Here is a 14018-nt window from a genome sequence, read left to right as displayed (position 1 = left end):
GCACAAGTAAAAAAAATGACAAACTATAACGAATCGCAAAAATCCGAGTTATTCTTGAACGCATGTATCCAAGTGAACCCGTCTGAGAAAAGCCATTTTGTTATGCTAGCTAGCTAAATGGTAAAGACAGCTACCAACAGCATGAGTCTGATATATCAGCTCTAACTATGGAGCTCTTTTTTTCTTTTGCCCAACTTATTAACCAAACCGGTTTAAATCCGTATATAGTCCGCACTGACATGGACTAGCCTACAAAGCTATAAAAGTGGCGAATGGGACGGAAACTGGTCGCTGAAGTGTGCTGCAGTTTCAGTTAACAGTTAGCTAGCTGTGTGTCTACTTAGCTTTCTATAGTTTATTTCTCCACCTTCATTCGTGTCGTTTTTGCTTTCTCTGTGCTTTAAATAGGGCTCATATTGTGCTGGCTAAAGGCCGTCTAGTTCAGCTAACGGACCGCATCGCTAAAAGCGATAAAACAAAAAAAGGCAACAGAAGAATCCAGCAGTAACTAAGCAAAAACACTGTGAAGCATAGAGCGGTAAGCCAAAGCGCTAATCTGATAATGGCAGAGGACACCCGACAGGACAAGAGGGCCAGCTTCTCTGCTCTGACCGAGCACAGCACCAACGGGATGGCCAGGACCTCAGGAAAAACAGGCGCCTCCAAAAAAATAGTCATCAAAAACTTCAAAGGTACCGTCACTGAGGGGCTTTATGATCATCATCAGCTACAGGGGGCTGAGGATGGGCTCATGCTGCAAAAGGTTTTATTTATTGGGGATGTTTCTTGAAAAGTTAGTAACATTTCTGTTCCATGCTTAGATAAACAAGCAATGGCCTGTCTTTGATTTGTTTTTCTTGATGTGATTCACATTTCAAAGCAATCAGCTCTGTACTTTCCTTCTAAGCATTTTAATTTCTACAAAAAACAAAACATCAACCTTCGTTTTGGTATGCAAAAGATCTCTGGCTTGCTGGCTCTCAGCTAAAAGGAAGAACAACTTTACAGCATTAAATAGGCCACCTCCCTGTGGAAACCTTTACTCCAGGGAAACAACAGTTGTATAAATGACTTAAAACCTTCAATTTAAAATAATCCTGGTCTCAAAACATCTGATATTTTCTGCCATATTGTTGCAACCAATGCACAGACTTTTTTTTTATGGAGATGAAGGAAGAACAAAACCAGAGTAACCAGAGTGCTAGTTTCCTCTTGCTACAGATAGTTCCTGTGCACTACCTGCCAGCTGGCTGAAAGAAGGCTTCTAAATATTTCTTTCGCTTTGAAGAAAGAAATATTTGTCTGTTTTCAAATATTTCTGGTAGCAGAAATTATTTGCAATCATTGTGTGGAAATTATATAGAGTGCCATTCAATTTAGTCTAGGGCTGAAACAGTTAATCAGAATAATCACGATTAATCGATTAATGAAATATTCATGGAATAATATAGTAATCGATTAATTGTTAACTGATTAGTCTGAAACATACCTTTAGCTGACAGAGCAATCCTCTTAAAGATAAAAAAAAACTTCATAAAATATAGTCAATATATTGTTAAAACACTTTATAGTACCGTATTTGTTTATTTTGTAACTCTTCACTATTATGTTATTCTTATACATTTTTCTAAGGTCTACATTTGTGTGACCATTTTTTCTATAATCTTTTTGCTGCTGTAAACAGCAGAATTTCCCCCATGTGGGACAATAAATGGATTTTCTATTCTATTCTATCTGTCCCCAGAACTGCTCAAATGAAAAAGTTTTAGTTTCATGTGGTTTAAATTGTATTGAAAATCTTTTTAAATTAACTTTTTACTCTCCGATTGTTGATAAAAAAAAAAACAATCATCAGATTAATCGATTAGCAAAATGATTGCCAGTTTTAGTATGAAAATAAAGATTCTAAAATGATGTATTTTACTCCAGGTTATTTTTCCATAGGACTCTTTTACTTGTGCAGCATACGTCTGTGATTGTCTTTAAGCAGCTGGGTGGATTTCTCCATTTAAAGTTTTGATAAATTGTAAAAGCTTAAACTTTTTAGAGATAAAGGATGTAAATATGAGAGAAAAACAGGTTCATTTGTACAGATGTTATGAAAATCCCACTGAGACGGAATATTTTAAGTGTATATAGCAATATGTTTTTGAGCTTTAATGAATATCAAGGCAGAAATAATTATTGGAACTGAAATTATTGAAATCATGATTAATCTATTATTAAATGACCAACTGGTAATCAGTTCGAATCGTTACATAGAGAAATGGTTCACAGACTAAAACATAACATTTGCTGAATGAAGCCCTACTTACAGCTGTAAGAAACACAAAACTCTTCAAAATATATAAGATTAGTCAATAAATAGAAAAAATAATCAATAGAAAAATTTCTAGCTGCTGTCCTAATAAATATTCTATGAATGCCGGAGATATCTTTTGAGAAATTAAGTTCTTAATAAAATGTCATTTAATAATAATCAGTTATAAAATCATTGAATAGGTGTCACAGCATTTTTTACAAAGTAAAAGTTGTTTCTTCTTCCTGCTTTTGTTAATTGTGTGATTAAAATGTATTTTTTTGTGTGTGTTTTTTTTAACAGACAGACCAAAACTAGCAGAGAACTACACAGAGGACACATGGCTGAAGCTCCGCGATGCGGTGAGCGCCATCCAGAACAGCACTTCCATCAAATACAACCTGGAAGAGCTCTATCAGGTTGGTGTGTTTATGGATCAAGCTGTTGAGCAAAATCGGAAACTGAATATTAAAATTGCTTCAGAACGTCTCTGTGGAGAAGGCTGAGGTTGTGTCTGATTGTTTTCTTGTTTATTTTGCTGTGACTCTTCTCAAACGTCTCACTGACAAAAGGCTGTGGAGAACCTGTGTTCCTACAAAGTTTCCCCCACGCTGTACAAGCAGCTGTGTCAGGTGTGTGAAGACCACGTGCGAGCCCAGATTCACCAGTTCAGAGAATATCCTTTTTCTGTGTTTATTTTTTATCCATAACCTCATCAGGACACCTTGGAAAAAACATTTAGAAAGCACAGAGGTAGTAAGATGTTTTTTTACATTTTTATTTTGATGTTTTATAAATTGTGGGATCAGGTAGTTCATGTGATAAATGTGCAGCTTTATAACCATATCTCCACTTTGTGTTCATTATATCGGCTGCCTCCTTCACATGCTTTAAAGTCAAGGATTAAAAGCTAGAGTTTTAAAATGAGAGAAAGTTGTTTTTTGTGGTTTTCCCTTTAACCTGGAGCTCACAGAGTCTCTGGACAACCTTTCCTTCCTGAAGCGAATGAATCGCTGCTGGCAGGACCACTGCAGGCAAACTGTAAGTAAGGAGTCTGAATGCCTAGGCTAAGAGAAGTCTTCAGTTAATCCGCGCTGATAAATCGATTTCTCTATTTTTAGATAATGATCCGAAGCATCTTTCTCTTCTTGGATCGAACATACGTGCTTCAGAACTCTCTCCTCCCCTCCATCTGGTAAAGTTTCTTAGCTTTCTTCGTTTTTTCCATCATGCAGTCAGGCAGATGATGATGTTGATCTGTTGGCTGCAGGGATACGGGGCTGGAGCTGTTCCGCACCCACATCGTGAGCGACGCGGCGATTCAGAAGCGAACGGTGGAGGGCATTTTGGAGCAGATAGAGTTGGAGCGAAATGGGGAGACTGGGGATCGCAGTCTGCTGCGGAGTCTGTTGGGCATGCTGTCAGACCTGCAGGTATCGGATGTCCCGTAAACAGCTTCAGGCTTTGTTTGTTCAAGTCCTGACCGTTGTGTTCTCCATCTTCAAAGGTTTATAAGGACTGCTTTGAGGAGAGGTTTTTGACAGAAACAAACCGTCTCTATGCTGCTGAGGGGCAACGGCTGATGCAGGAGAGAGATGTGAGTGGATCGTCTCATGAAACTGGCCACGTTGATCGCCTGTATCTTTCTTCACATTTCAGTAATTTATCTTTTTTTATATGTTCGTAGGTGCCTGAATGCCTGCACCATGTGGCTCGCCGTTTAGAGGAGGAGAATGATCGAATTGTGAGCTACCTCGACCAGAGCACACAGTAAGATCCATGACGGTTTAGTTCAGTCATCCATCAATTAAATCAGTTCCGTCTTAGGGGGAAAAATATCCAGAGTTTAATTAAAAGATCCTAGTGTCCTGCAGCCCTTATATCTGTACACACGGCTACACAATTGAATAAAAACTGAGTTATCTCTAGTGTTGCACCAATACCAGTATCGGGCAGGGCCCTGATCCAGCACTAAAATAGTGGTATCAGTATCGGCGATTACTGAAAAATAGGGCATCTGTACCGTTTTGAGAGCCAAAAGTTTATTCAGCTATTGTCATCAATTCAAGGTTGGCAATAAAAAATTCTACTGGATTTACTTCGTATTATTTTTCCTGCTTCACAAAGGTAGGCAGCAGCTTGACAAAGCCATGATGGGAATTATTTTACACCCAAGTAGTATGTAGTTCTTCATATATACACACACACACCTACAGATCAATTTCAAACAGATAGTATCAGTATTGGCCAATACTACACAACCAGGTGTCGGTGTCAAGGCCAAAAAATAGCATCAGCGCAAAACTAGCTATCTCCTCAGCAGGAATTGATTTCTAGAGAATCCTGCTAATGGCCCAGTTATTTAATCCTGATTCATTTGATTATTTAATTGTTGGAGCTGAGAGATCTAAACGTTCTAGTTGCTGGAATTAGACCCCCCTTCATTAACCTGTCTGTCCCTCCTTTCTTACTTGGGCCAAAAGGGACAGAGAACTCTGGAAATTGGAGTCTGAAAATAATTTTTGGATGATAAATGTTTAATGTACCCTGCACTAAAATGTGGTAAAATTTGATAATCTTCATCTTAAAAAGAGTACTTCCTGCTTTAGTTTTAGAAATGTATCCTATAATCATAGATTGTCTAGACCAGGGGTCTGCAACCCCGAATGATAATCCTAAGAGACATAATTGACTCCAGTCCTGCCAAAACAACTTGTTTAGAGGCGCAAACATTACATGCATTTATTTTTTTATATATATATATATATATAAGACCATATTTGATAAATATTTACCACAGGATATTGTCCTTTGGAAATAACCTCTGTGCCATTTGAAATTTTAGGTTATAAAATTAAGGGGAAAATGTGCAAAAAGAGAATAAATATGTTTTGAATGGGTTGCTAAAAAAAACGAAAAAGAAATTACATTTATTAAAGGTTAAATAATACATTTCTGTTATATTTAATAATCAATTCTTTTTTTGAAATTTAATGCAATTTTCAATTAAAATATTTAAAAGAATTAGCTGGAAAGCCAGCTAATTGCCAAGTGTCTAGAGAGGCACTTGTGGCCGCGGAGCTGCAGGTTGCAGACCCCTGATTTAAACGGAGCCGCTGCTGGCACAGCCTTTCTGTTGCTTTCACTCATATTTAATGGTAGACATGTCCAGAAAGGGCTTTGTTTTTACTTTTGTTAAAGATAGGCTCTGTGTATGCACCCTGATGCTCAATCTTTCCGGTTCTTTTTCCCTGAAAAGAGATCACTTGTGACAAACTCTTTAAGTAACATTTCATAACTTATATGTATTAAATAACCAGGAGACATGACAACAGATTCTGATAGAAATCGTAATCTTACTCGTATCTGAGAAATTGCTTAGAATATACGGAATGCAGCTGCTTACCTCCGGGCTCACATCTCAGGAAGTGGCCCCAATTAACAGCTAAGAAGGCATTTTATACATCTCCAGTCTGCCACATCATCATATTTTACATCAGACGTTAGCAGATGATTAGACATCCATGGCTCCAGCCTTATCTAAAAATTAGGCTTCGTTCTTAGCTGAAGGACACCGCTCTCATTCCATTCCCAAATCTTTGCCATGTACAGAATGAAGATTATAACTGTACCCGGTATATCCAAACAGAGGAACTGTCCGAATTAGATTATAACATCAGTTCTGACGCGCAACAGGCAGCCAATACCAGGGTGTGATAAACTCACACATCTTCAATGATAATTATCCAAAAACACTATTATAAAATAGTTAATGGGGTTGGAGCTCAAACTGTGAATCCAAAGGATTCTTTATGGACAAAGGGCATTTATAAAGTGAAGTGATAGGGAAAAAAATAAAAAATTATAGAACAGGAGGGGGAAACAATTGCTGCCAATTAGTTTACTTCCAATAATGAACAGTCCTGGCGTGGGCGGGTCGTGCCCCCTGACCCCAGAGTGACACCTGCACCCGCCCTGGACTTATTTTATTAGGCTTTTGCTTTTTACTCTGTAGTTGCCAACTTTCTATCATTCCTATCTTTAATCTGTCAATCACACAATTCAACCAATCCAGACAAAACGCAAAGGCAACATTCTAGCCAACTACACAGCTGTAGCTGGTGCGACATAAATATGCGGGCTGTTGTCAACATCACTGATGGAGCAAACAAGAGTGGGCAGAAGCAGCCCCATTTCTGTTGTAAGCTAAGATCTACACTTTACAATAGCGTAAACATTCATGCTTGGAGAGTAAGCTCCATTAGCAAGAAGCTGATAGTGTAACTCATCTGGATGGGAAAAAAATTGAGTGATGACATCACAATTATAACAACAATGAAGTTTATGGTATGTACATATACCTCTCTCCCTGACCCAACACACATAAACCTGGGTTAGTTGCAGGCAGAAGGTTACCACCCTGATCTGACCCTAATGTCGCCATAGCTGAATCAAGAGTTTTTATTTTCATTATGTCTCCATGATCATAGTTTTTGTGAGAACCACCAGCTCTAAATTCACATGTACAAAAACACAGACATGGGTTAATAACACTTATAGAAAAAAACTGACAAACATCCTTAGAATATATTGAAAGTTGAACATAGAAACACATGTTTATGGATTGTAGCATGTAGTATTTATATAAAATGCAGCTTGCGCTTAAATGGGCTGGAAGTGCAGTAGATTTTAAGGAGAGATGTTCTGTTACTGCCAGCAGGGAGATGATTGCCTTTGCAGCTTTGGAAAATAAACTTTTCTTGAGTCTATTAGTTTCTGACTAGATGCGGAGTATCTAAAGGTATCTAAAGATTGCACTTAGGTAAAAGTAAAAAGTAACCTTTGAAGAAAATACTCAAGTAACAGTAAAACATATTTGGTAAAAAGGCTACTCAAGTACTGAGTAACTGAACTACTGACTACTCATCACCATAACAACTGATTTAATATTTTACAAAATGATGTAAAATTACACAAGATATTAAGTGACATACAAATTCTGGTGTTTAAAAGAATAAGAAGGAAGAATAAAAAATAAACATAGAGTGATTACACAGTAAAAACATAAAACAAACATAACATTTGTAAAAACAATAGTTATAGTATTTAAGAATAGATTAAATTATCGTATACTGTGTTTATACTGGCAGACTCAGCAGATGGAAAATAACGTTCAGCCAATGAGCCTTGAATACAAAAAAGGAGAAAGTCTTTCTCTTAATGGTGCATATTTGTTTAAAGCGAGCTTGTTTTCATTAAGTGAAGCTACTCACAATGGATGGAGTAGCCAGACCTTTTGCTCAATTGAGAAACATTATCATACATTTACTAGTGCAAAAGTAAAAAGTACAATGATGTAAAACTACTAAAAGTGCTTTTTTTTTTTCAAAAAGTTTCTCAAATAAATGGAACGGAGTAAATGTAACTAGTTAATACCCACCTCTGCTTCTGAAGCAATGATCCTGAAATGTTTTCTTGATGGAAAAGGGAAAACCAGACCAGGTGGTGCTGCAGTAGTTTGCTCTACTAATATGAATGATTATTTCAGCCTGACATCAGTGCTCATGTTTATCAATGTATTTAGACTCATTTTCAACTTTTGAGTGAATAGTGAACTGATTTTTTATTTTATTTTGGTATTTTATTGATATATTTCTTTCTCTAAGCACTGTAGGAGTAGTAATAGAGCCATTTTTAAGCCAGAGACTGATACTGAACCCTGTAAACATATTTTATTTGACATAAAACATGTTCAACCTCTTGTCTTAAACTTTTGTAGTTTTTGAAATGAAATGTATGTCTTATTTTACAGGAAACCTCTGATCTGCTGTGTGGAGAAGCAACTTTTAGGAGAACATATGAATGCAATTCTACAAAAAGGTACAACAGCAGGACTCTATTATCATCCCGTCAGATGTGTTGATATTTTTCATCAATGTTTTCACTTTCTTCAGAGCTGTGTCAGAAGTTTATTAACTGTATAAGGGTGTGAGTTCTTGGAACTTGATCTGTGGTCTTAAAAAACACCTGATTTTTGCCTCTGCATCAGACTAGAAGACAGTCTGCGTCCTCAGAAGAATAAGAACATGTCCCACTGTCCTGCAATCAGAACGTCTTTGTTTGGCTTCTGATTAGTTAAATCATGTTTGGTTGATTTTTTTTTGTTTCTTGTTTTTTTTTTTTTTTGCTTTTCTTAAGTTCTTAAAGCCTTTGTTCATACAAAGATACATACATGTGGCTTTTATTTGTTTAGATCCCTCAGAGGAGCTTTAATCTGTACTTATTTTGACATCTATGAGCTGTTGAGGTAAGAAAGAAACTAAAATGTTTGCTGTGGCTTTATGTGTTTATGCTAGGTTTGAGTAATCTACTCAATGAGAACCGTGTTACTGAGCTGGCCCTCCTCTACCAGCTCTTCAGTAAAGTGAAAGGTGGACTGCCCACGCTGCTGCAGTTTTGGAGGGACTACATTAAGGTTTGCACATGAATGACGTAATATAGGCTGCGTCTAAACGTCTGCCCTAATCACTATATAGTAGTTACACCATTTTAAATGAGTGTCCGAATATCTAGTGGATGAAACGGGTAGTGGACTTGAAATTTCCCACAATGCAGCTTGAAAAGTAGTGATCATCCATGGTCAGTAGACGAGCAGATATATCTTGGAATGCTTTGCAAGAGCTCTCCTCGCAAAGCATCGTGGGATTGTAGGGTTGTAGTAGCGACTAATAACAAAGATGGTGCAGGCACCTTGCGGAGAGGTGGAGTTACGTGACCAATAAGGAGCGAAATTTAATGGTTAGGGCGGACGTTTGGACACAGCTTTAGACGTATTTATTAGACCAGTCTGTGTCTCAGAAAAATAGAAATAAACCATCTGATTGCAGTCATTTGGGGGAGAGATCGTTTGCACACCAGAGAAAGACAAGGACATGGTCCAAGAGCTTTTGGACTTTAAGGACAAGATGGACAATGTGGTGCAGAGCTGCTTTGCACGTAACGAGGCGTTCATCAACGCCATGAAGGAGGCCTTTGAAACCTTCATCAACAAGAGACCCAACAAGCCTGCTGAGCTCATCGGTGGGTAAAGAAAATAATATTCCAATCATCTTTAATCTCAACACGGTCCATTTTGTTTTAATTCTCGCTTAGTTCTGGTCTTTGATAAGATCTTTTGTTGGTCTTTTTGCTTCTCTTCCAGCTAAATATGTGGATTCTAAGTTAAGAGCTGGAAACAAAGAGGCGACAGAGGAGGAACTGGAGAGAATCCTGGACAAGATAATGATCATCTTCCGCTTCATTCACGGTCTGTTAGACCTCAGAGGAATCAACCTTTCATCTTACTGCACCATTACAGTCAGACATCAGTGACAAGACTGACTAAACCTGCTTTCCTTCATACAGGGAAAGACGTGTTTGAGGCTTTTTATAAGAAGGATTTGGCCAAGCGTCTGCTGGTTGGTAAGAGTGCCTCTGTTGATGCGGAGAAGTCCATGCTCTCTAAACTCAAACATGGTGAGTCTTTAGTCCCGCCAGTCGTATTTTTACCTGGGTGTGTAGCTTATTGCTCCAGACAAATGAAAACCATGTAATAAACCATTGCAAAGTAGTTCATAACTGCAAGTTAGAACAAATAAAAGGAAAATATCTATTAGTCCATTGGGATTCTACCTCTGTTTCTCTGCTGCAGATTAAATTAAATCCATTAAGAAAAGTTTACAGGTCATCTGCAAACAGGACTTTTCATCAAAACTGACAGGCCTATCAGGGAGGGCATTAATCAGATGTTCAAAGATTTGCTATAAACCTTCTGACTGCAGAAGGGTTGATAAAATATAGATCTATTTAAATTTAGCAGATCATACCTTAGAAAATTTGGAGCTTTAATCACCGATTAAGATGGTTAAACACAAATGTATTCCACTATAAGCTAATGCGAAACATCTCATTTTTCTCTACACTCAACAAATATACCCACTATTATGTTTCTATGTCACATAGAATCTGAATAACATACATTAAAGTAGTGAAGAAACCCGAAAAAATTTTCGTTTTTATTTGTAGATTAACTGTAACTATTTGATTTTAACAAATCTGAAGCCTTAATAGAGTAGCTAAATCCTACAATAGTCTGAGTCGGGTGTTTTTGGCGTACAAAACATGCAAGCTGTAAAATTTTTATTTAATTTTTTTGCAGAATGCGGTGCAGCCTTTACTAGTAAGCTTGAGGGGATGTTTAAGGACATGGAGCTGTCTAAAGACATCATGATCCAGTTCAAACAGGTACCAGAATGATCTGAACACCTTTAATAGAAAATGGTTGGTGTCATTGACACATTTACATGTTTATGCTTTAATTTTCTTTATTCAGTATATGCAGAACCAGAGTGAACCAAGCATGATTGAGCTCACCGTTAACATCCTCACTATGGGCTACTGGCCTTCATATACCCCTATGGAGGTTCATTTGCCATCAGAGGTTAGATTAATTGTGCTTTGTTAGCCCAGTAATAGGATTTGCTTTAATAACTGCAGTCAGTCAATCAGCTGATGCGTTTGTGTGTTCTTGATAGATGGTGAAACTACAGGAAGTGTTCAAGTTGTTCTACCTGGGTAAACACAGTGGGAGGAAGCTGCAGTGGCAGCCCACACTGGGCCATGCTGTCCTGAAGGCAGAGTTTAAAGAGGTGAGAGTCTGAACGGCTTACAGAGCACTGAGTTATGGACAAAACATCTGATTAAAGTAAATATTTTGTCCCACAGGGGAAGAAGGAGCTGCAGGTTTCCCTGTTCCAAACTCTGGTGCTGCTGATGTTTAACGAGGGGGAGGAATTCAGCATGGAGGAGATCCATGCTGCGACAGGAATAGGTTACACATGTCTTTAAATCTGTAGGGGAGCTGTGAGAGGAGGTGTCTGTGGCTTCCACTGATGGTCTCTGTTGTTTTGCGTAGAGGAGGGCGAGCTCAAGCGAACGCTGCAGTCACTGGCCTGTGGGAAAGCGCGCGTCCTCAACAAAAACCCTCGAGGGAAAGACGTGGAAGATGGAGATCGCTTCAATTTCAACAACGATTTTAAACACAAACTGTTTCGCATCAAGATTAACCAGATTCAAATGAAGGAAACCGTAAGTCCCTCTTAACTTATTGTATTTGAACTGTTTGTTATTTTTACTTTTCAACAAATAAACTGCATTCTAAACAAAGAATCTACTTTTTTTTCCTGAACTTTTATTTTTTCCACAGGTGGAGGAGCAGGTAAGCACCACAGAGCGCGTTTTCCAGGACAGGCAGTACCAGATCGACGCTGCCGTCGTGCGAATCATGAAGATGAGGAAAACGCTGAGTCACAACTTGCTGGTATCGGAGCTTTACAACCAGCTCAAGTTTCCTGTCAAGGTGGTGACTTAAACCTCGTGTCTTCATTTCTTTTTTTCCTTCTCATTGTGGTCAAATCTCACTTTGCTGCTGTTTTTTACCGACTTCTCCGCAGCCCGGAGACCTGAAGAAGCGGATCGAGTCGCTCATAGACAGAGACTACATGGAGCGTGACAAGGAGACTCCCAACCAGTATCACTACGTGGCCTGAGGCGATGCCGCTAAAGCTGCCGTGCTTTTTCTCACAGCAGACGCACAGCTGGCCCACCGCTCAGGCACAGGATTCAGCTCCTCAGCCACCTGACCCGTCTCGTCCCTCACATTCACAAACCTGGATGCAGTGTTCAGAAAAACGCAGAGCTCCAGAGAGACAAGAGACTTGGCTGTGCTGTTCCCCATTCTGTGATCTCCTTAATGGGACTCTGAGACTGGGCTGCATAGGTGGACTGGGCTATGATGGTTGGTTCCGGCTAACTAATCCGCTAATGTAAAACTCATCTGAAAGTTACTAGCACTTTCCTTTGTTTTGTTTCTTCCTTGATTGTTTTTTTTTTTCCTTCTTACATGACATTATCAATCACTTGTTATATTTCATAACTGGTTTTGTCACAACTTTTTGGGGGTTTTATTGGTTTGTTTTTCTTCTTCATGAGGTGTTCTCCCTTTAATTGGCTGTGCTAACTGCTGAAGGTCGACCTGACAGGATTGGATGCTTGACTGGTTTGAGAAGCAGCTGCTGCTGATGTCTTGAGAGAGAGAGAGAGAGAGAAAAAAAAAAGATGATGTGATCGAGCTCATTTAAATGACATGCAGACCATCCATTCGTGTATTTTTCTTTTCAGTATCTAGTATGTTTGACCAAAATGTCCAATGTCACGTGCTGATGTTTTTTGTAGATCGGACTGTGAGTGCAAAATGAGAATTTGAATAAATGAATATTTAATGAGGAAATATTTTTTCAACAGTGAAAACCCTTTCTAATACTCTTATATATTCTTGAACTCATGCTTTGACACTTCCTGATAGGGTAAAGATGATTTCTGCCTAAAGCATGAAGTGATGCACAGTTTACAGATGTGAAACTGGAGTATATTAAACCATGCAGAAGAAGTACAAACTATATGGTTTCATTAAAGTGCATTACCTACATCTGTGTATAAAGTGAAGAGAAGCTCAGCTGCAGTAAGAATTTACCAGGCTGCTGCTAAGAGTTGGACAGTAGCATTAAGGCAGCCTCTGCGTTCCTGTAGGGCTTTTGCACGGCCTCGTGAATTGATGACGATGTCAGCTGACTGACCTCAAGTTATGTAGGTTGCAGCTTGCAAAGCTCTGCACAGGTCCTCTCCACCATGCTGCACATTAAACTAAGCTGTTTTAACATTTTATAGTCTTTTATACTCTTCTGATTGTGTTGCAATATTAAATGGAGTTAGAAATGAAGGAAAAAATTCTCCCCTTCAGCCTGCAAATTATTCAATCTCAATTATCGAAATTAAGTTCTTTGCTTTTAAAATACCTATTTATTATTATTTCTCTTAAAGCATATAGAAGAAATATGGCAATACTAATAATCTGGTATACTAACCCTGACATACCAGAAAAGGCTGTTTCCAGACATAATGGTGAAAAATGTAGATGCAAAAAAAAAAAGGAAAGAAATAATCTATAAAGAGAGATTGAGAAAAAAAAGAAAATTAGTAATTAAATAAAAAATTAAAAGTAAAAAAAAAAAGTGGAGAATAGGTTTGGGGTTTTTCAAGAGGTGTATTTAACTTAGCATTTAATTTTAATTATGCTTAGTCTTTATGTACGGAACAGGATTAGGGACACTGAAAAAAAAAAAAAGTTGACTGATTTTTTAATTTTATTTCAGTTTAATATGGGAATTCTGACATGATCTCAGAATTTTGGATCTTAATGTAGATGGACACCATGAAGGAAGAGATGTGGAAGCACTCAGCTTCACGACAAAGATGTGAGTTGTTTGAGAGGGCAAGTAACAGATTGGTGGAAAATTATCCAATTAGGCGACTTTCTACGTGCCCGAGGCGTCCCCGATGATGCTATTTCATTAATAGAAGAGCAGAAGGTGATTAATAAAAAGAGAGCTAATCTCTAAAACAGACATGGCTACAGCTTGATACTAACATGTTTGTTAGCTGTCAGAATTCTGACATTAAAGTCATAATTCTTAGATTAAATTCAGAATTGTGAGAACGAAAGTCAGAATTCTGAGATTAAAGTCAGAATTGTGGGGGAAAAAAAGTCAGAATTGTGAGATTAAAGTCAAAATTGAGGGAAAAAGTCAGAATTCTGAGATTAAAATCAAAATTCTCAGAAATA

The 14018-nt window shown here is 38.1% G+C and overlaps 1 protein-coding gene across 1 annotated transcript; it reads left to right on the top strand.

Annotated features, from left to right (window-relative positions):
* Positions 1-82: 82 nt before the first annotated feature.
* On the top strand, positions 83-12626 carry cul4a (cullin 4A). Its single transcript, XM_038283917.1, has 20 exons — positions 83-692; positions 2603-2718; positions 2872-2975; positions 3271-3340; positions 3421-3494; positions 3570-3732; positions 3807-3896; positions 3987-4069; positions 8112-8179; positions 8656-8774; positions 9187-9379; positions 9501-9605; positions 9704-9814; positions 10497-10582; positions 10671-10778; positions 10873-10986; positions 11063-11168; positions 11253-11425; positions 11544-11696; positions 11791-12626. The coding sequence occupies exons 1-20, from the start codon at positions 563-565 to the stop codon at positions 11884-11886; spliced, it is 2262 nt and encodes a 753-aa protein (XP_038139845.1). The 5' UTR covers positions 83-562; the 3' UTR covers positions 11887-12626.
* The last annotated feature ends 1392 nt before the right edge of the window (positions 12627-14018 follow it).

This window comes from Cyprinodon tularosa, unplaced genomic scaffold (genome assembly GCF_016077235.1).
Source record: "Cyprinodon tularosa strain WSP-4 unplaced genomic scaffold, ASM1607723v1 ctg197, whole genome shotgun sequence".
NCBI lineage: Eukaryota > Metazoa > Chordata > Actinopteri > Cyprinodontiformes > Cyprinodontidae > Cyprinodon > Cyprinodon tularosa.
This window is presented reverse-complemented; position numbering and strand designations above follow the sequence as displayed.

What these genes read in the sequence shown, in the direction of transcription:
- cul4a (XM_038283917.1), top strand. Translation starts at nt 563, where the DNA reads ATGGCAGAGGACACCCGACAGGACAAGAGGGCCAGCTTCTCTGCTCTG. An exon ending in TTTGGAGGGACTACATTAAG is followed by an intron (nt 8,775 to 9,186) that starts GTTTGCACATGA and finishes ATCTGATTGCAG; the next exon opens with TCATTTGGGGGAGAGATCGT. An exon ending in TGAAGGCAGAGTTTAAAGAG is followed by an intron (nt 10,987 to 11,062) that starts GTGAGAGTCTGA and finishes TTTGTCCCACAG; the next exon opens with GGGAAGAAGGAGCTGCAGGT.